This window comes from Labrus bergylta, chromosome 20 (genome assembly GCF_963930695.1).
Source record: "Labrus bergylta chromosome 20, fLabBer1.1, whole genome shotgun sequence".
NCBI classification, from domain to species: domain Eukaryota; kingdom Metazoa; phylum Chordata; class Actinopteri; order Labriformes; family Labridae; genus Labrus; species Labrus bergylta.
In genome coordinates this window covers 20,309,593-20,331,786 of record NC_089214.1, presented here as the reverse complement: position 1 = coordinate 20,331,786, position 22,194 = coordinate 20,309,593, and the positions used below count along the sequence as shown (strand labels likewise).

At 39.5% G+C, this 22,194-nt stretch overlaps 1 protein-coding gene across 2 annotated transcripts in view; it reads right to left on the bottom strand.

The window, feature by feature from the left end:
* The window catches only part of cntnap2a (contactin associated protein 2a), a 214,305-nt gene that overhangs the window by 14,837 nt on the left and 177,274 nt on the right, over positions 1-22,194 (bottom strand). Inside the window, exons 16-21 of one of the 2 annotated variants that reach the window (XM_065948957.1) lie at positions 21,710-21,866; positions 19,598-19,725; positions 11,162-11,332; positions 7,191-7,409; positions 5,578-5,607; positions 3,745-3,981 (exon numbers count right to left, since the gene is read on the bottom strand). In XM_065948957.1, the coding sequence (XP_065805029.1) occupies positions 3,745-3,981; positions 5,578-5,607; positions 7,191-7,409; positions 11,162-11,332; positions 19,598-19,725; positions 21,710-21,866 (942 nt within the window). The remainder of the gene's footprint in view (positions 1-3,744; positions 3,982-5,577; positions 5,608-7,190; positions 7,410-11,161; positions 11,333-19,597; positions 19,726-21,709; positions 21,867-22,194) is intronic. The other variant, XM_020630990.3, reaches the window with a different exon arrangement.

Genomic DNA, 22,194 nt, shown 5'->3' with positions numbered 1-22,194 from the left:
CACAGCCAACTTATTTGAATCATCTTGGACTTAAGACAATGAGACATCAGTTTATAAACACCTTCAGCAGGTAGACCCACAGTAGTGGAGGTGCTTATCCGTGCTAGCTGAAGTGGCACCGAGCCAAGAAAAGGGTCTCTGTCTCTCTCTCTCTCTCTCTCTCTCTCTCTCTCTCTCTCTCTCTCTCTCTCTCTCTCTCTCTCTCTCTTTCTCTCTGTCTCTGTCTACGACTAGTGCTACTAGTGTGACTAGTGCTACTAGTGTGACTAGTGCTACTAGTACAACTAGTGTGACTAGTGCTACTAGTGTGACTAGTGCTACTAGTACAACTAGTGTGACTAGTGTGACTAGTGCTACTAGTACAACTAGTGTGACTAGTGCTACTAGTGTGACTAGTGCTACTAGTGCTACTAGTGTGACTAGTGCTACTAGTACAACTAGTGTGACTAGTGCTACTAGTGTGACTAGTGCTACTAGTGCGACTAGTGTGACTAGTGCTACTAGTACGACTAGTACGACTAGTGTGACTAGTGTGACTAGTGTGACTAGTGCTACTAGTACGACTAGTGTGACTAGTATGACTAGTGCTACTAGTACGACTAGTACGACTAGTGTGACTAGTGTGACTAGTGCTACTAGTGCGACTAGTGCGACTAGTGTGACTAGTGCTACTAGTACGACTAGTGCTACTAGTGCAACTAGTACTGTAGACATTAGCAGTATATATACGTATAGCCCCATCTGTGGGGCATTTGCAAGTAGTACAATTTTTAACCTTCATTTTACATAATAAAATTACATTTCTAGGGCTCATTTATACGATGGAGTAGAGCCATCTTAAAGAAAAAAAAAGAAAATATTTGAGATTAATCTTGTATATGTACGAGAATAAACATGTAGATTTAGGAGAATAAAGTCATAAATTTACGAAAATGTACATTCATAGAGAAGCCTTCCGCCTGCGCATAAATGATGAAAGGAGAACCCCTAAAGCATTTTCCTCTGCCACAAAAGTTACAGTTGCTTCCAGTATCTTTTCAGGGTCCTGATATTTTATTTGTGATGATGATATGCCGATAAAACAACTTATCGGATATATTTGTCCAACTGTTTTTACAGACTACACAAGGAAGGAGCCTATTTCCTTATTTGTTAAACCTTTACTATAACAAGATGCTCCACGTTTATCATTTTCGAACAGGCGGCTGCTGCTCTTCTGATATAGACTTAAACAAGAAATTAATCTCGTACATTTGACTTTATTCTCATAAATTAACTATTTGAATCTCTAAATTTTAGGTTTTTTTCCTTTTACGTGGCCCTAATCTTGAATCCCTTTATTTTTCTTAGTTTACCGACTTTAGGCCAAATTAAAACGTATTAAGTACAAGAACATAAATTCTGTATCAAGTTCCAGTTGTTTTAAAGTCCATAATTTTATCTGATTAACTTTTTTCCTTTTTAAAAACAGCATGAATTTATATGAAATATTTACACATTCATTTTTAACTTACAATTGCACCTTGGGCATTTTTTTTATCACTCTACTGACCTTAAGATGTACTCTTTCTTATGTTTTCTGTAAATACTGTCTTGATGGGATAAAAAAGGAAAAAGAAAATCATGAGAACAGTTCTAAAATGATCTTCTATCTTATTTTAAGTTTATAAAACAATTCTAACATTTAATATATATATAATTTTCATGTTTTACTCTCCATGGAAAGTAAGGAAGAAGCCGTTGCTTCACAGCACTTGCTCCTTCTTACAAAGGGTTAAATTTGTGGAAGGTGGAGGTCTATATGGAGAACCAATGATAAGGTTCAGAGAGTGCCCTGATCCCACCCACTCATTAGCATGTACTTCAACCAGTGTTTCTAGTACGCATTTTGGCTTTCACTAGTAGTACTAGTTAACATTTAAAACCGTAGTAGTTAACTAGTTATGCCAAAAAGAGTACTACTAGTGTAACTAGTGACATTTTGGCTCTTACTAGATAACTAGTTAACCATTTTGAGCCTCACTAGTTCACTAGTAGCACTAAAATGTTCTGAACTAGTGTTACTAGTTGGCTTTTTGCACTAACTAGTTAACTAGTGGACTTTAAGAGCCTCACTAGTAAACTAGTAAAATTTGTAACTGCATCACTAGTGATACTAGTGGACATTTGGGTCTTACTAGTTAACTAGTAAACATTTTGAACCTCACTGGTTTACAAGTAAGGTTAAAAAGAGTCAAACTAGCTTACTAGTGGACATTGTTGCTCTTACTAGTTAACTAGTAAACATTTTTAGGCTCACTAGTTAACTAGTAGACACAAAATATATCTTACTAGTTAACTAGTAGATATTTTGCACCTTACTAGTTAACATGTAGGACTTTTTGCCTTCTACTAGTTTACTAGTAAGTCTTTCAACGTTCTACTAGTAAACTAGTGCGGCCAAAGACTTGACTAGTACAGGAAACTGAGCTTTGATATCAAGGATATCTATTAAATCTTCAATCGGCTTTCCATAGTGGAGAGACTCACAAAGGAAAAGGAGACTGTAACAAAGAGAGTGGAAGAAATGGTTGATTTCATTTAAGGAAATAGAGTAATAACTGATTCATAAGCTGAAGGCACAAAACAGAAGAGAACAGGAGGAAAGCAGAGATCAGAAACGTTGAAAAGAAGAGTATAGCACAAGCAGAAGAAAAAAAGGAAAGGGGTCAAAGCTACCTGAGAGAGAGGCACATTAGGCACATGTAAAATGTGAGGTAAATAGAGAAAAGAAGGACAATGAGTACTGGAAGAGGAAATGAGTGTGAAGGAGGAAAGAAGGAGGCAAAAGAGCAAATGGAGAGTCAACAGAGTAACACAAGGATGTCCCTTTTATCTGAATGACAACTCAAATCCTGAAATGTCAGATTGGTTATAAAATAATTCAGAAGAGGCCCTCTCACGTCTTACACAAGCATGTCACCACACTCTGCCTTTCTGTCATCTCATTTAATAACCCCCACTGCTGTGAGCACAGCGGCAAAACAAATGAATCCATGTGATGGAGATCAACTCTCTGACTGAAGGCTGTGCTTCTCTTCTCCATACTATATCTAATGAATCCATGAGAAACACATATGAAGCTTTGACAATATGCAACCGTGCTGGAGCTCATCTCTGAACTTTAAAAATGTAGAGCTGCACGCTGCCCGGTAACAGGACTTGCTTTTTGTTAATCGGTTTAATGTTCTCCAGGCTCTGCAGCCGCACAGTTTTAGCATTCAGCGTGAGCACGCTCATGTTGAGGAGAATCGGCAGGTAAACACAATATCACTCTGAATCAATAACTTTCATCATAAGCCCAAACACTTTGAACACCAGCAGCGTCGAACTGAATAGGAAGTGGGGAAAAATCATGGAGCACAGCAAAAAACACAGCAGGCTGTCAGGCAATGAGGCTCATTGAAATGTACAGTAAACTACTCCTGCAGTAATTCCAGCGCTAATTGACTCTGGCTCTGTGAGCAGAAGGCTAATTCAAAAAAAATGATGTGTTTGCACAAAGGGTTATCTGCTACAGTTAGAAACCATAAGAGAATTAAAAAAAAAAAAACCCTGCAGAGATAGAAAAATGGAAATAAAAGAAAAAAACAATCAATGGGAGCTTGACTTAACTTGAAATTGAAGATTTGATGATGAAAGCAGTGTGGTGCACTTTTAGTAGCAGCTTCAACTTAAATGGTCTTATCTAAATATTCCTCTTACCTCTGGTGCAGAATGGCCCATCGTACGCGGTGTCAGTGCAGTCACACAGGTATCCGTTGTATTTCTCCACACACTTCCCTCCATTCTGGCAGTACATCCCAAAACTGGTACAGTGGCCTTGGCAGCCAGGTTTGACCCCAGGCGTGACCTCGGCCCTCTCTTCCAGGTCCAGGGTGATGCCGTTCATCCGAAGGGCTCGGATACATCCCAGGAAGCCCCTCTGCCCCCCGGCAGCACCTGAGGAGGAAGAGGAAGAAAGGAGGGAATGGATGGTGGCATCAAGTATAAGCATCAGGAAATAAGAAATAAAGAAAGAAGTGAGGACAAACAGAAGTCAAACTTACTGAAGTCATTTTGAATAAAAGAGGCTGTTTTCATCTCTTTTACAAACGTTTATATCCCGACGCCTGGAGGAAGCCACTGATGTCACGTTAATCGTTCCGACTGTGACGCCACTCTTGAAACAACCTTCAACTCGTTTGAGTTCTTCACTAATTAAAACCTTCTAATGAACACGGTGTCTTAATGAACATCTCACAAGCACAGACACACACACAGAGGCATGTAAACTAAAACAGACACACACACAGAGCACACCTGACATGAACGAGTCAGTAAAGACATCAATGCTTCGCCTTGGGCTGTCGATAGCCTTTCCCCTAAACTGCTACCATCATCATTCTGGTCTTGCACCATTACTGTCTAACTATCCATTAAGTTGGACAGAGGAGGGTGTTAAATAGATTAATGTGAGCCTAAATGACTATAGCAATAAACACACTCATGAACATCATTCAGAGGCAAACTCACAGAGGACGGTTATAATGTATGGATAAACACTAATACACACCATCATGAACAAGAGCCAAGGGACTGTTTAGTTATTAACACCTCTCATCTGCATCCTTTTGATTATAGGGAAGTATGCATTGAAGCAAACATGTTAGGAAGAAATCTGCATCTGCACAGAACACATCGGCTATAGCTTCTCGACACAGCGCAGACTTATTAAAGATTACTTCATCAAAAGGTACACGTACATTGGTTTTCTCAAGCAAGTTCACTTTTTATGCATCAGGATGCAGGTGGGCTTTCGGGCACCAATTCCCCTCCCCACACTTTTAGCACACCTGTTAATTAATCCATTTTGTACCTCTGATTGGCTGGAGGTTTGTGCCACCTGTTTACCCAGGACTAAATCAGTGTCTGATTAAACATGGAGCAGGCGCTGAGGCCTGCAGAGACATTGGCAGACAGAGGTACAAAGGCGCATACACACACACACACACACACATTCTCACAACCTATTGCATATATTTTTGTTAGACTCACAAAAGGAGTGCTAAAGAGCCTGACTCGTTCTGACTGAAGGTAGCATTTTACAGATATATCCATTGTTTGGTGTAGATGGAGGTGTATGAGCTGAACTTCATGTGTACCTTCATATTTCTTAGATCAGGTAAATATGTTTTGTTATATGGTTCACTGTAACAGTTTTTATTTTATATCAATATCCAGTGTTGGGACGTTACTAAGTAACGTGCAAGAAGAGTGAAAGGCTCGAAGAGGTGAAAAAGCTCCAACAACAAGCTTTAAGATCAACTTGATTTATTACTAACCAGCCCACCATTGCCTATGTCTCTTGGCTGATACATACGTGGATGTCTATGATTGGCTTTAAAAAAACTAACCTATTTAAATGATGTTTGTAATGTCTTTCTTGAGCCTGGTGAAGGTCACAAGCTGAAATGCGTTGGTCTAATGAAGTTGATAAAGTCCATCTTCAAAGCGTTGCTGTAGCCTTTTGACCTCTATTGATTAAATGTTACCTACTGTCTTGGCAGGTGAGTGAGGCTGGCTTCCCTGTGACAGGTGTCCAAACATGCAGTGAATAGCAACAAGCACGATGAGAGGGGCAGAACATTAAGAGAAAGAAAAGAAAGACAAAAACAACGAGAGCATTGATGAACAGCATGCAAAGTAATCAGAAAAGTGAGCATTAACCAAGAGGGAAATCAAAAGAACAGATGGTGGCATTAATAAATAAAAAAAGACAATATTGATAGCATGTATGAAGTGACCTGCAGAGCTCAAAGTGAACAGTGGGAGGTAAACGACAGCAGGCTGATGGTATAACATTTACTCTCAGGGCCATTAGAGCAAATGAGCCACTGTGCAGTAAACACTAAAGCAATCAAACGCTTGATGAGGAGCATATTGATCGAGAAAGGGAGAAGGAGACGATACAGAGACGGATATGAGAACAAGGAGCAGCAACATAAAGCTCCCTGTTGTACTGCCCTGCTGTGAGTTTATGTGAAACCCTACAAACAGATCACTTATATTGTCATCAACGTTCTTTATCCAATTGATTTTCCACGTTGACTTTCAAATCAATATCAAACAGAGACAGTGTGCGAAGTGGAAGAGGATGTTTGGAAACAAGTTGAGCCAAAATCATGACGTCTGCAAGGATCCACACACTCTTTCAATATGTGTGCATCAAACATGAAAAGACTTCTTCAAAAATGAGACGGGGTTAGAGATCAGATATGAGAGGTTGCTTTCACCTCTTTATCTTCCACTATCTCCTGTGTTTCTAAATTTTCTGCCGGCTTTAACCTTCCCCTGTCCGTCTTCATTTGAAGGTAAGGCTAGAATGCCCGAATGCAAGGGAAGAAAGGGATGGAGAAAAGAAAGCAAAGGGACAAAAAGCGGACAGATCTTCTCAATTTGAAGTTCTGACAAGCTTGAGGAGTTTTTGCGCAGAGAAGATGGAGCTTTGAAGGACAAACCCTTGGTACAGTATAATAAGTGCTTGATAGCTGATACAGCATGTGTGTGTGGGGGAAAAGAGAGTCAAAGGGTTGATATCCTGCTTTAGAATAATACTTTCTTAATCCAAAGTAATATGAAAGATGAGCCAAAGTATTAAAGTATCAAAGAAATGACCTCTACAAAGGAACTTATTCAGCTTTACTCACACGCCCTCACATTCAGCCAAGAGGCTCAGCTTCAACTTTATTAAAACTGTGATCACTTACACGGGTGAGTGTGAGGTGTGTGTTCTCATTTGTGTGCATCATAAAATGAATCAAATGGCTGTGTGTGTGTGTGTGTGCGTGTGTGTTGGATGAACATTAAATTAATTAGCAGTAACTGTGGCCTCTTAGGAGATAATTGGGTTGTTTTTAGTAAAAGGCTGTTATCTGAATCAATCAGACTTAACCAAAATGAATGTGTGCATCTGAGGGCAGCATCAGTCGAAACACAGACAGCACAAATATATGTTTTTATCCAAATCCATTATGGGTTAACTGATGATGTATGATTTAGGCACAAAGAACCTGTAACAATGGTGTGTTTACTCTGTGTGTGTGTGTGTGTGTGTGTGTGTGTGTGTGTGTGTGTGTGTGTGTGTGTGTGTGTGTTTTTGTCTGTCTTACCCACGTAGAGCTGGCTGAACAGCTCTAGCCGTGTGTGTCCTTGTGCAGGAGCGAGCTGATTCACCCGATACATCTGATCCAGCTGAAGGACCGCCTCTTTGACGTTTCGCTCAGCCGTCACACTATGCCACTGGTCGTCATTGAGGGGCGTGGCAGAGTGGACCGTTAGCTCTACGGGTCCGTTTCCAACGTCAAAGGAGAAGGAGATGACTTTTGGAGCTGCAGAGAGAAAGTGAGAGAGAGAAAAAAAACAAAAATTTAGTCATTTATCATAAATTCAAAGAAATAATTTTTAAACCCAAATGACCCCATGAGTCCACTCTGCAGGTTAAATATGCGTTCATTTTCTCATCTAATGGCTCATTTGTTTCAAGGCCGGTCATTTTGCTTTTTATAGATTTCAGCTTTGCAATACACGACTGCCCACAGGTCTGGACAGGACTAATCCAGCAAACAGTCAATAGATGCCAAGAAGTGTTGCTTTTTGCATGACATAAAGTTGTACTGTACATTGTACTGCAGAAGTGTTTTTCAGTCACCACCTGTAGATTAAAGATGCTGCACTGGTGAGATCAAAGTATGATGATGTTTAACCTCTCTGCAGATAACAGTGATCAATTTATATATGGTGTCTTTTTTTTTCTGTGTGTGTATCAGTTATGACAGAAAATGTGTGAGGGAGATAGTTTTGTGGCCTACTCAGTTTCTGTTTGCTTTTATTCTTACTCGTCCCCAAATTTAAACCAGTCAGGTTAATAATCCCCAAAAGGCCTCAAATCATTAAACCCATCAGTGACACAGCTGGAGGACACTGCTGGTTTAAATATGAACTTTTAATCAGTCATGTGTTTGTTATGTTAACTTTTTTTCCCCTTTCAACATATTTATTATGTTTTTAATTAAAATGTTCAATAAATGCTCGTCACTGCAAAATCTCAAAGCATTTTTTTTTTCTTTGACCTATGACAAGAATAAAGCAATAATGAGAGTACTATTACAACTCGCAGTTGAAAGCCCAACATGTCTCTCTTCTTACTGTTTGTTACCACTGTGAGGCGGCTTGAGAGCTTCAAACCTCTTTATGTTATGGTTTCATCAGGCTCAGATATAAGAGTGGATTTTATGTAGTGATCAAGGAGGAAGTATGATCTGCCTTTTCCCTCGATTGTGTACTGTTTTTATAAAGTAACCTTTTTTTCCATACATTTTTCTCCTGTTCTTCTCGTTCCTACAGCTCATATATTCTTCCTGTTTCTTCTTCTTTGTTCATTCCTTCAATTTCCTCTCATGTTGTTTTCCTTTGTTCTCTTATTTGCTTGTTCCTTTTATCCATCCTCCCTTGAGTCTACCCTCTCTTCCCCAAGCTTTACTTTTTTTTTATTGTTTGTTCACTGTCTCTTTATTTACTGCTTGCTTTCACTTGCCAATTCCCTATCACTCTCATCAGTCACTTTGCCATTCCTCCCTTCCTCCCCTCCATCATTCCTCCATCCTTTACTTTGTTCTTTCTTTGCCTCGATTGCAGACTTTCACAATGTCTCAGCAAAAGCCTGTCTTTGAGTGCTGAGCGTATTAAACAAGATACATGTGAAAAAAAAGAGCTTGAACATTCAACAACCCACAGTGCACACACAGTGAGACAGTATAAGCCCTCTGAGTGATGCCTGTGTGCAAAGAGCAGGTCAGCAGGACATGGAGGAGCCTCATCACTTATTTTAAATACTGAAAGAAAGACAAACATATATCAGAATACACAAATAGAAACAAAAGCTATTGCAGCGTTCGAGTGTGTGCATTAGTTTACTTGTGTGTTGTTTTAGCGCCATTGTACAGCAAGATTGATGCCGTACAACTTTCCTTTTTATCCCCTGTCCACAGGAAGGAATGGAAACTAAAGTGCTCTCAGAGCTCGCCTCGTCTATTTGCATATAGTGATAGATGTTCTTATTGCTAATGTGTGTGTGTGTGTGTGTGTGTGTGTGTGTGTGTGTGTGTGTGTGTGTGTGTGTGTGTGTGTGTGCAATACTGTGAGTGTGAGACATACTTACATGTTGGCCTGAAGACAAATCAAGCAAAGATTTTTATTTTTTCCCATTTGTTTTTCTATTAATCTGTGGATGTGAAGGCTGAGAGAGCCACGTTCTAAATGACGCCTCAGTGCAACCAAACAATGATAAATAGTGAAAAGAATTGTGTACTGTGTGTATTTGTGTATGTGTTTGTGTTTGACTGGTCGCTGCTTGTGTTGGTGCGGATGTAAAAGCTGTTTTTTCTTGTGTGAACTTCATTTCAGTTTGTTTATCTATATTAGATGGCTGGCAGTGTGTTATCTCTTCTGTCTGTTTTCTGTTTTCTAATTCAAACTCACTGTCGTCTGTCTCATCTGCTGTGTTAGCCTTTAGCTCTGTACCTCACACGCCTTATACTGCTGGAACAGTCATGCCTCTTTAAGGAGGGGACTTCTGCAGATTGTCCACAGCAAACCTGCTGCTGTTAATGTGCATAAAAAACAATTTCCCTGATTAGTCCTAAGCATGTGTTCAGACCAAAATTAAAAGCAAATTTACCTAGCAATGCGACAACATAAATAGTCAAGATTTGTGCCTGAGACCTGAAGGAGTCATGAGATGAAAATAAGGGTACTAGTGTGGTGTTCAACAACACAAATTCAGCATCCAAGAGACATTTGAAGGCTGGGTGAATAAAAGCCAAAGTGTTTTCGATATCTTGAGGGGAATTTTGTTTACAAATCTGCATCTGGATGAAGTCTAGTTTGGTTTCCTTTCAATCTGTTATTTGCAATTAAACACTAAACACTCAAAAAATGGTTCATTTTGGTTTTGTATTGTGGTAAACCAGATGACTAATCATTGACAGGTACTCTCTAGCTTTAAATTTGAATTTCCAGTATTTGTTGTCTATCTGAGTAATCCTGATTTACCTACCTCAATCAAACTGAGCGCTGGCTATACCTTCAAGTAGCTGGAAGCAGCAGTCAAGTTTGTCCTGACAGTTTCTCCCTTTTTGGCAGTTTTCTTAGGCTATAACTTGATATAATTTAACAAGTCAGAAGGACAACTTCTCAGTCAAGTCAGAGCTGAATATCTGCTAAACTTCAGCAGTAAACTTTGTGACTGTCTGGTCTTTACACATAAAAGGGCAAAATATATTTCTAAATGCTAAGGTCTCCAAGGAAAGTAGATATATGTTTCTGGATCCCTGACCAAAAATGTTTATAACCTATGGGCACCATGCAGTCTATTAAGGACTCAAAACCTGGCGTTAATTTCTACTGAGCTACAGAGCTCCTCAGAGCTGGAGCGTTTGTGTATCTCAGGACCTTTCTGTCTGTCCTAAATCCTGTTAGCAGCCAAGTTCACATGCTTCTGTACACCTCTTGAATGCTGCCTCTCAAATGTGTCCATGCCTACTTCTTTCGATTAAGATTCAAAGAGGAAAAGTGTCCACTTGAGTCTGCTGAGGTCCCGGTTAATGTGTGTTCTCTACAAGGTCTCGTGTGTGGATGAAGTGTGTGTTTGTGCTTTGAGCTCCTGCAACAGCATGGTGATGCTATTCCAGCCTAATGCTAGTCATTTCATGGACCTGACTGGATTGCAGCAGATACAGTTTTTTACACTAGCGAGACCGTAGAGGTTATGTGTGTGTTTATGTGCGTTTGTGTGGACGCCAGGCATTTTGTGATATTGTGCTTGAATGTGTGCTGTGGGACCAAATGCAAGATGATAGTGAATCGATGTGAGGGCATTTTAAAAGCCTTGGGAAAAACACAGACATAAAAATATATATACTCACACACGCACTTCCTATCTCCTCTTGCCTAATGTGCAGTCTGGACAGACGATGTACTTATAAGGGCTATTGTGTGTGAGTTTATGTTTGCAAGTTCATAAATACAGACTTTGTGGCTTATCTTGAGTCATTTTAATCAGATACAGACAGATGTTTCTTACATCTGAGCTCCAAGCGAATGAAGTCAGTGTTGCCCAGGTTCTCCAGAAAGACTCCATAGGGTGCGCTGGTCTTAAAATAGAAGGAGATGTCAGCGCTGGTCTCACCCTGGAAGGTGGCAAAGTGCAGGTAGGATGACGGGGTGGTGAAAGAGGCAGCGTTCCAGTAGTTATCTGTGAAAAAAAAAAAAAAAACAACACAGAGCTCAGAACAATCCCATCTCATGTCCCACACTGTGCTCTCCATTAACACTCTGGCTAACACGTTCTCATCTGATCAGCTGCAGAATAAATGAATTGTAGGAATCATTCATTTCAAATACAGATTCACTTTATTAGAAAAGTTATTAATTCATAACCTTCAGCTCGACTTCTATGCAGAGGTTTAAAAGCCTATCACTCATTGAAGATGAAGAGTGAGGGAGGAAGCAACAGGAGAGGAGCCGGGGGGAAAGGACAGAAGGCAGAATTTGAGAAAAGAGGCCATGATGGGTGAGAGGGTAGAGTGGTGAAGAAGGGAAAAGAGGAGATAAAAGTCATGCAAAGGGCAGGTGACAGAAGAGGAGGGAAGGGAAATATGTGTGTGGAGGGCAGAGGATTTGTGTGGATTTAGCTGTGTGCGATCTCTTTGACTCCTCAGAGGATTGGCATTTAACCCTCTATCATAACCTCAGGGATAGTGGAGCAGCGGGTACACTGCAGGGGTGTGTATAAGAAATGTGTGTTAACTGCAACTAATGTTACTTTTGAATATATTCTGAAATGATTATTATGCAAGATGATATCCTTACACTGCTTATTTTGTCAAACCAACAGTTAAAAAAGAAAAAAGAAGAAGGCCTGTATATCAATAAAAATGTTATTGATTAATTGAAGAAGAAAAAACAGTTGTAGTTGATTTTTAGTTTAGCAAATAATCCACAAAATAAAGTGACTTATCTTAAGTCGCACTTAGCTACTTTCAAGTGTCTAACTTTTGTTCAATTTATGTTTACAAGTGGTATGTGTTTGGCTCTGGGTTAGATGTACCGGTGTCCATGCATCTGTGTGGGTCTCTGTGTGTGTGTGTGTGTGTGTGTGTGTGTGTGTGTGTGTGTGTGTGTGTCCTGGTTCAGAGTGATAAGTGCTCCCCAATAGCAGGTTCTGAGCATTCCCACTTTCCTCCTCTGCGCACATCCTGTCACCAAGGGCAAGGACAGAAAGGAGCCATGCCCCACGCACACACACACGCACACACACACACACAGACACACACACACACACACACACACACACACACACACACACACACACACACACACACACACACACACACACACACACACACACACACACACACACACACACACACACACACGGACCACCTACTGATGCTGTCTCTGTGATAAGTGGGGTTGAAGCTAAAACACTGTTCATTTCTCTTTAGGGGGGGATAGCCAATTATTCAGCAGGGTTAATTAAAGACTAAACAGGAGGACACCTGCAGAAGCCCCAGGAATAAATAAGGTGTTTGCCATCAATTTGTGTCCTAGAAAGAAGGACAGCAGGTCAACACTCATGTACTGTCACTCTATGTTTTGTTGATTGCAAGATATCATTTGTATACTGTGTCTGTACATTTACATGCTGTAGCTGTTTGTCAGAATGTGGATACTCACAAGCATTGCACTTGCATACTTTTTGTTTGTGTATTCTGCAGAAATAACTGTCATGAAGTAAAAATCTTGTAGGAGCTGCCCTTTAATTTAACACATTTTGCATGCTCAATGGGGGAGGACAGGTCACAGCAGATACAATCGTTGACCACAGGCTCAGTAAATAACTGTGGATGAATGTAATCGAAGATAAACAAACACAGAGAAACGAAGACCAGCTCTCATTAGATTTTTGGGAAAAGTCTCAGCGTCTGTAAACCTGCACCTGCACTCTTCATGCAGCAAATCACAAATACATTAATGGCACCCAAAGTCTCATTTTCTGTGATTTGAATTCAATATCTAGCATACTGAATAAGACTTTAAGAGCTTCAAGCAAGATGGTAAAAAGAAGGCTGACAAAGACATCTAAAGGACACAAGGATATAGAAAAGAGAGCCAGGTGAGTCATGCTTCTGAGTGAAGGAGGGGGAACAAGTCAGAAAAGAGGAGTGTTGTAGCAAAGAGAGAGAGGATCTATGTTGTGAGGAGGAAAGGAGAGCGGAATATCTCGAGGTTGACAGACTGTGTTGGAGAAGAAGCAGCGTTAGAGGAGCCAAACCTCTGATTGCTCCTGTGCCAAATCAACAGATGCAGCTGATTGGCTCGGCTCTGTGGCACATTAACCGTCCCATATTGAAATGTTTATCCAACAAATGTTACAGAACCTGATCCAGCAAATGAATGTCTTTACTAACCGACTGAGACACCACAAATGCTCAGCTGTTTCTGCCACAGATTTCTTGACAAAATACGATATGAACTGGCACCTGCTACAGAAAACGGGTCGAGAGCAGCCTTGGAAGACACAGAGTTCATGTATGTGTTGACAAAACCTCCTGTTTGTGATGAAGCCACGCCCCCTTATTAATCAATCATACAGTATAAGATCTGCAGCACATGAACAAAATAAAATTAAAACAGATTAATGCAAAGCATTTTTTTTTATGGTCTCAATGATATTTTTCTGCCTGTTATTATAATTCAATTTAAATTAGTATTTGAAGACTTCACAATGCACACAAAAATCTAAATCAAACTCACTGCAGAGTAGAAGGACAGTAAGGTCTGGATGAGTGGAACATAACTTAGTTGTTACTGATGTTCAGCCACTGCTAGCAGCATGGCTGTAAGTACGGCAATATTAGGGAATTGGTCCAATTGGGTGGTGCAAACATTTATATTACCTTCAATATGTATCCTGCTGACTTTGGCAATCCAGCTGCTTTTTCTCGTTTGCCACAACACGTTTGCAAAATGTTATACCAACTAAGCGACACATTGCCATGCCATTTGAAAGTAAAAAATATCATGTTCACTGTATGCTGAACTGCATCATTCTGGTTGAAAAATATCTTTAGGCCATGTTTACATGAGCCTCTAAAAAATGAAAATCGTTATTCATCTGTGCTTTAAAAAAAAGTTCTGTGTTCAGACGATAACGTTGTGATGACAGCCGCCATGCACACAGATCCACAGAAACGACTAAAGACGCTGTAGTATACTGTATATGCCAGTAGTTGGTGATGTGTAATGAAACAACATGCACACACACTCTTTCTACAGAGCGGTGAGGTGTAAACATTCAAAAGAGGCTAACACATGAATGTTCATATGGACAGATGATGGGGTGAGGTTTCTACTCCCAGTAACCCTAATCTACAAAGCAAGTAAATACCAAGAAAATGTCGACTGTGAGTCATGCCAGTCGACATTTTCACAAACAGAACTCAGGAGTCCATCATTGTTTTGCTGTGGTGTCATGCAAACGATCAGCCGAAACAATAAGTTGCAGTTTTCAGCTGAAATAGTGTGAACGACCTTATTCGTTTTCACACTAATATCACAAATGAAACATCCTTCAACAGGAGAATCCAGGTTCAACACTACTGCTGGGATCAATAGAACACAATTCTAATGGAGACCAAGAAAAACAGAACACCTGCAGCTGACCAAACCTCCTCTTAAACATTTTTTTTCACTTTTCACTGGCTCCTCTCGTGTACATGTTTGGTAACAAGCTTGTCATGAACATCACTTAGACCAACCGATCAGTGCTTTTGATTAAAACATTATGCTGCATGAAAACAGCTGCTGACCTCTGGATTACACCACAGTGATTTGAAAAGTCCCTTACGCCCACTGAGCTGTAGCAGCTGACATGATGTGAGATACAGTCTGGGCTGAAGTTTGGATCTGGAAGCCAACAAGATGATTCATGTGTCTATGCTTGACCAGATGGGTTATGAGCCAGTATACTCGCAGATGCTAAAGAAGACTGACTGCTCTATCCCAGGTCAGTAACAAGGACATTTTCACACACACACACACACACACACACACACACACACAAAAAAGACACACACATATAGAGTGCATGTAAATACAGATTTAAAGAAAATAATTCATCACAGCATCACAGACTACATAGCAACACAATTACTTATAACTCACTTATTACTTGTTATTTGTACCAGGCTGTAAACATGTTTTTTTTTATGCTATAGCAACATGTATTTTTGAATGGGGTGTGTATGTGACTTCTGGGGCTCCAGCCTCAAGCAGACCCTTGACAAACTGCAGGATTTTGCCCTTCCACATTGGCTTCACTTTACAACAATGGAGGTTGCCATTTGAGAATATATATGTGCTTAGGGTAGCTTATTCCCACAAGACAATAACTTGTTACAACAAAATTATTATCCTTTGCACAAAGGGAAAACATTTTTTTTTGCACAAGATAATCATTTGCTCATACAGGGAATGAACTTGTTTGCACTAGATACAAATGAGGACCTTTTGGTACTTTGAGGCCTCTGTATTCACCAGAGAATAAATGTGTTAGAGAGTTTATTAAGATGACATCAGTTACTCTGATTCTAAAGGTTAGCATTTCAACCTTCATTTTTGACCTGCCCTGGGTGACCTCTGTAGCTATTATTTCTGGTCAGTCATGTGGCTGAGTCTATCTCAATCAGGTTATTACATTGTTAAAATAGCACATACTGCCTTTTGCTCCATTTGCTGTCATTTATTTTAATTTCTAAAGTATTAAAACGTCCAAACCCTTTTAACATCAAAGACTGGGACTAATTGTCTGCCTGAGACTGTACAGGCTGCCACTAAACTAGCCATGGAAATGGGCTTCATTAATGCTGGAGCGCATGTGCACACACACACACACACACACACACACACACACACACACACACACACACACACACACACCTCTTCACTAAAACTTTTCACTTACTGCCCGAGACATTAGTCATTTCCAAAGAAAAACCCATTAAATGGCGGCCAATCATCATTGCTCTTACTGAGACAGAGCTTCACGCCCAGTATGAGAAGCATCAATCATACAAGTAGTACCTTTTCACGTGTGACATTTTTAATATATGTTTAATATGCCTTAATGGGCCAATATATAATGTATGCTCAGTGTTCCAGTGTCTTGACCAGCAGTTTTGCAAACATATTTGTCATCTTTGTTTTAGAGTTAGTTTGTTCATTTGGTTCATTAAACACAAGTCAAGATAACTCATTCTTTGTCTTCACTCTCACACACACATGCAGCTGATAATAAAGTCAAACAAAGGGAATATGGCACCGTAATGTTCGAGAGGGATTCATCTCCAGTAATTGTGTCTGCTATACGGCAACATGATAGACCCACACACACAGACAGATGTGATGTCATGGGTCATTACTTCATGGTTGGTTTGTTGGCAGCTCTGTGATGAGAAGACATTGGTGAGAGTGACCAGATTGTTGATGAAGGGACCATAATGAGTGTGGTACCCGTGAGGAGGGCAGGGTGTTCCGTCATGTTTTGTGCCCTCGACAGAACCAGGACACTTCCTGTCTTCGACGGATGAACAGATAGGAAAAATAAAAAAAAAAGAAAAATCAGGGCTTGGAGAGTTTGCAAAACAAGTGGTATGCTTCGCTGTATACCTACACTCACAGCACACTGAGATTGCATAGCTCAACTCAATTATTCCTTTTGCAATGAAAATTGAGCAGTCAATAGATAATATATGAAGCCTTCTTATGATAATGATCGCACTGCCTTGCACTACAGATTGAATATATGATTACCTTACCTTCCCTCAGGTTATCACTTTGCACTAAATCTCGATGGTGCTTTGTTTCACCATACAGCAGATTACGTCCCTACACGCTGCTCAAATATTTCATTTGAGATGAAAAAAAAAACAAGAGGGTGTCTCAAAAAACAAAATCACCACACTGTATGATGCAGCTCTGGTAAGAAGCCTCTCATATGTAGGAAGTCAGGAACGTATTCAAATTCATTTCCAAGACATACGTTGAACCATTGTTCTAGCCTTTAAAAAAAACATGATACTTTGATAGTTCAAGTCTCCTTTGTGTTCAGGTCACAATCAGGAGAGATCAGAGAACATTCACAGCAGGCCTGAGGGGTTTTAAGTGAGCAGCCTCTTGGCTCTTAGTTGCCTCCAAGGATCAATTCAGGCCCGTAAAGAAAAACGAGGTACTCAAGGTTACAGTGACCAGGATATGTTGCTCAGCGGGGAAGAAGATGGTAAAAATATTGTTTCTTTTCTAGAGAGTTGCCTAGTGAACAATGATTGTCTCAGTAATGGAAGTAGCCACCATTATGTCACCAATTGAATAGATGACTGCTGTCTTTGAAGCCTGAAGTGTGGCATTCCGGAGACAGAAGTGACATTATTTTGAAGACAGGATGGGGAGGATTGATGGCTCTGCCAACATCAAGTTATTAAAGGCAGCCAACAGTCGGTAATTTGCTGATGTTAGCTACTTAACCAAAGTAACCAGATGGCCCCTCACTCACAAACAGCTGTGGAGGCAATTAGCAGGTGAAAGACACCAACACGGTTACTTCATATGTACATACATATAACCACCAGCAGGACATTCTTATCATCAAAATGTTTTCTAAAAACAACACTTTCCACAAGCTGGTACAAATGTGACAGCAAGGCGGTTTCTTTTTAAGCTCCCACTGTGTTACTATTACTATTCAAACATACATGCTACTTTTCTCTCCAGTCCTATTATATAAGTTATTTACTATAACAAACCTAAATACATCAACAGGGATAAAACATGAATCACTGATTTGGTTTATTTAAGTTTACCACTCAGTACAGAAAATGCATGGAGAGGTTGAGTCAAGATGGGAAGCTGGTGAGTAAAAAGAGTCAGGAGTCACATCACTTTTGCTGGTGCAGGGCATTTAAACACATCCTGAGTGTGTTGTCTATTATATTAAAGTATGTCAGACAAAAGCATGTGTCTTTCAAACCTTTTAAAAATCCTCTGCATAAAATACACAGTCAAAAGTTTCAGTATCTAATGATGTTCTTGACCGGCTTGCCAACACTTTTTATGTATGTTATTCAGAATGCGGTATCCTCACAGCTCATTTATTCAGTTTTAATTAAGTTTTGGAATGATTCCAGTCTGGTTTTAGGCTGCTACCCTGCATGAAAGAGACCGTCCTCCTGAGGGTCACAAATGACCTTCTTTGGTCTCAACATAAAAGCGAATGCAGACTCTTTTTTTCTTTTCTTTTTTTTGGTTCAGATGTCCATGAAGTAAAACCTGCTTTAGCAGTGTTGCCATTTATGACACAACACTGCCATCGTTCAACAGACATCATAGAGCACTCCTAATAGGTAGGATTAACCTTATCATTACAACACTGTACATCCTAGTGACCTTTATGTGCACGCTGTCTCATTCTCTCTCTAAATTCTCCCACAAGAGAGAATTGTCACACCTCATAACACCAACTGCTTCAACACTGTGCTCAAGTACCATTAACTAGTTTTTTATAACTTAACATCACATGAAAAAAATATATAGTTTTGCTCCCCTCCTGTTAAAAAGTTGTAAACATTGGACCTTTAATAATCCCTATGTTAAAGAAACAGGTGGTGTCTCTGACTTCAACCTTTGATGAGCAGTTCATAAAGGTTATGCAGTCGTGCCTCCACAGTACAATCATCTTCAAATTAAAACCACCGCTCTCAGCTTCTGACTTGGAGAAAGTCATTAACTCACAGATTTCCTTTCAACTAGACCAGCGCCTCTTTTGCCTCAGAGGACGGCCTTTTTCACACCCGCAGCTAATCCAGAATGCTAAACCAGTTTTCATTTTCTGTGCAGGCTCCCTGTAGGTATGAAGCTCAGTGTAGGACCAGACTGATAGTTCTGAAGAAACAGTGTGATTCAGCTCTTGGCTATATAACTGACCTTTTGACCCGCTTTTAATCAGAGCACACCTTGGTATCCTAGAGCAGAACTTCCTGTGTGTCCCACAGTCTGGACTCACAGGGACCAGGTCTCCATTCATGTTATACAACAGAGCATAATGAAAGTCAGTCTCACACTCTAATCAAATTTGGAGACAGTGTCTGTTCTTAGATATATATAGGTCTTGTAAATCAGTATGTACCAACATTAACAGCACTGCAACATTTTATTTAATTAAACACAGCATTTGTCTTAAATTACTTCTTGTGTTTCCCTGATTAAATCTTTTTTTGAAATCCTAAACTCCTTGTTAGTCCAGTAGCCTACATCTCAGATAAAAATTTATATTAAATATATTATAAATATAAATATTTATTTTATATCCATCCACCATCAATCTTTAACTGTCCTGGATTCTAAAATACTTTGTAATAGTTGCCCATCACTCAAAATAATCAATTATTAACACATCACTTACTGTCTCCTTGGCAACGGAGTGGTCCAACGGTCAGCTTAGCCTCAGAGCCTGGTCTGTTAGTGTCGCCCACGGCAACCTGGCTGACCGGTAGGTGTTCCTTATTAATCAGGAGACCAGAATCTTCTCTCCTGTAAGACGAGTTAAAATAAACATGCATGTATGATTACATGGCTCTGCTATTAATAACTATCTGCATGCTGATAAGGCTTCTCTTTGGTACCAAAGAAATACTTGTGGTGTGTTTATGTGCACTCTTAATAGCTGCCAAACATTGATTCTGACTTTGAACTGAAGGGAAGATAACAATCCTCCCCTATCGGAGGCACAGTTACAGTGTCCCAGCAGAAAAGTTGTATGTATAGAGTCCTCGATTACATATAGGTACATGAAAGAACATGGGTAGTTTATATGGATTATAAAGACACCATACATAAGCCTTTATTCATAATCTCTATGCCAGTAAAGCTGTGTTATGAAGGCTAGTATAACTGCATATAATCAGGGCCACTACATCACTTTACATATAAATATGCTTAAATAAACATATTTATTTATGTGTGTTACATCATGAGAAAAAAAATAAAAACATCTAATGATTAACTTTAATATATGACATTATTCAAATTTTATATTATGAGACAGAAAACCACATGTTGCAAAAGTATGTTACACAAACAGAATAATATATATCACAACCTGATGGATTAAGAATTGAATGAATCACAGTAGTTCCACATACATTGTTAATGTATTTAGTTATTATTTGGATGCAAGGACGGCTCAGTGAATAGATAAATTAATATATGAATAATCAATGGTTGATAAAGAGAATAAATCAACTAAATGAATAAATCTACCAGAAGAATGAAATCAATCAATATCGCTTTTACATTTAGAAAATAATGTAATACCTTCTCTTGCACTCAGATTAAGAAGTCTAGGTAGGCTTTGAGTACAACACATTTTAAATTACCCCAAAGAACTATGTATTTGATTTTAATAATTTGCCGTCATTTTTAGTTTGGTAGTAAAACACCATGTGTGGTCTATAACGTGATCCCATTTATGGATTTGAATGTGCATTTAGGTTTGATGTGCTGTTAACAATCGAGGAAATGATCTGAAATAAAAATGTGGGAAATACTCTAAAAGTCACTCAGCAAAACAATGAGACATCGATACATAAAATATGAATGAAGAGAACAAAACAGAGTGAAAGTTATTTGGAATCTCATCAGTTTGAGAGATGAGAACGGAGACGAAAGAAAATTAACTCTCTCCTTGCAGTCGGCACACACACACACGCACACACACACACACTGATGGTGACTATTGGTCTGATGGGAATATCCATCAGCTTGCTAAAAGAGCTTTGAAACACAAACTGTTGGTTGTGGAGGCAAACATCACTCTTAAATAAATGCATCATTGATGGTAGAATCCATCATTCAGTCACTTTGAAGTAAGGCTCTTCATCAGAGCATCCAGCTTAGGCAGACTCTGTTCTGACAGATTCATGAAAACATTAGCATTAGCAGCAGCGACAATATTACTGTCACCACGGTGACATAGTCCCATCCAAATTTCCAGGGGTCTGACATATTTCACTTTTAAGTTCTGGATGATATAGATATGCAATCATTAAGACTCTCTCAGGCGAGAAGTTCTGTTCTTTATAGAGGTTGTGCACGGATTCAGAACATTGTTTTTGTCATGCCTGAATGTCATCCACAGTGAAAAACAGAATATGTACTTGTGAAACATAATGAGCACTCAGGTACAATGACCTTTACAAATTCTCATGAAAATAAAGTCATTTTGATTGCACAACTAAGGTGACGTACAGTACTTTGAACAATATTAAATAATTCTAGGGTAGAAAAATACGAGGGTGGTTAAACTCTTCAGATCCTGAAGGACCTAAAAGTAAGACCCTATGCCTGTTCAGGTAATACTGCTTTTGTGGTAAAACAGTATCAACAATACAAGGCAGATCCCAGTGGTAGGAATATATCCTAATACTTTCTTTAAGGGAAGCCGAGAGCTGACATTGTTGGGAAATGAATCAATACATGGCAATGTGTTTGTGCTCCTGATTAAAGTCTGTCTTACCATTGCTTGTGGTCAGCGTCACAGTTGCAGTCGTACTTTTGGTCAGTGCAGTTTCTGTCGATGCCGCAGGCACATTTCTGGACTCCAGGCACGGAGCCCCCCCAGTAGAAATGCTTCTCACTGCCACGACCCACCCACCAAGTGTAGGGAGTCCCATCTGGAGAGAAAACAGACAAACAATACAGAAATGAAAAATGTAGCTTGTTTCTGGAAAAAAAGAAAGATATTCAAGAAATTCAGCCAGTCTCAAAGATGACCTGAGTAGATCCTGAAGTATGTACTCATTTAAAAATGTACTTTGAATCATGAATCCAGAATCGTTTTGAATCGAAAATAGACTCTGAATCAAATTGTGAACCCAAGAATCAAAATCAACTTGAATCGTGAGACACCCAAAGATTCCCAGCCCTGGTCTTTAGAAGGTTTTAATGTATTTTAACACCAACAGGGATTTTGAGCTTCTGTCGGATTCAGTTGTAGGATGT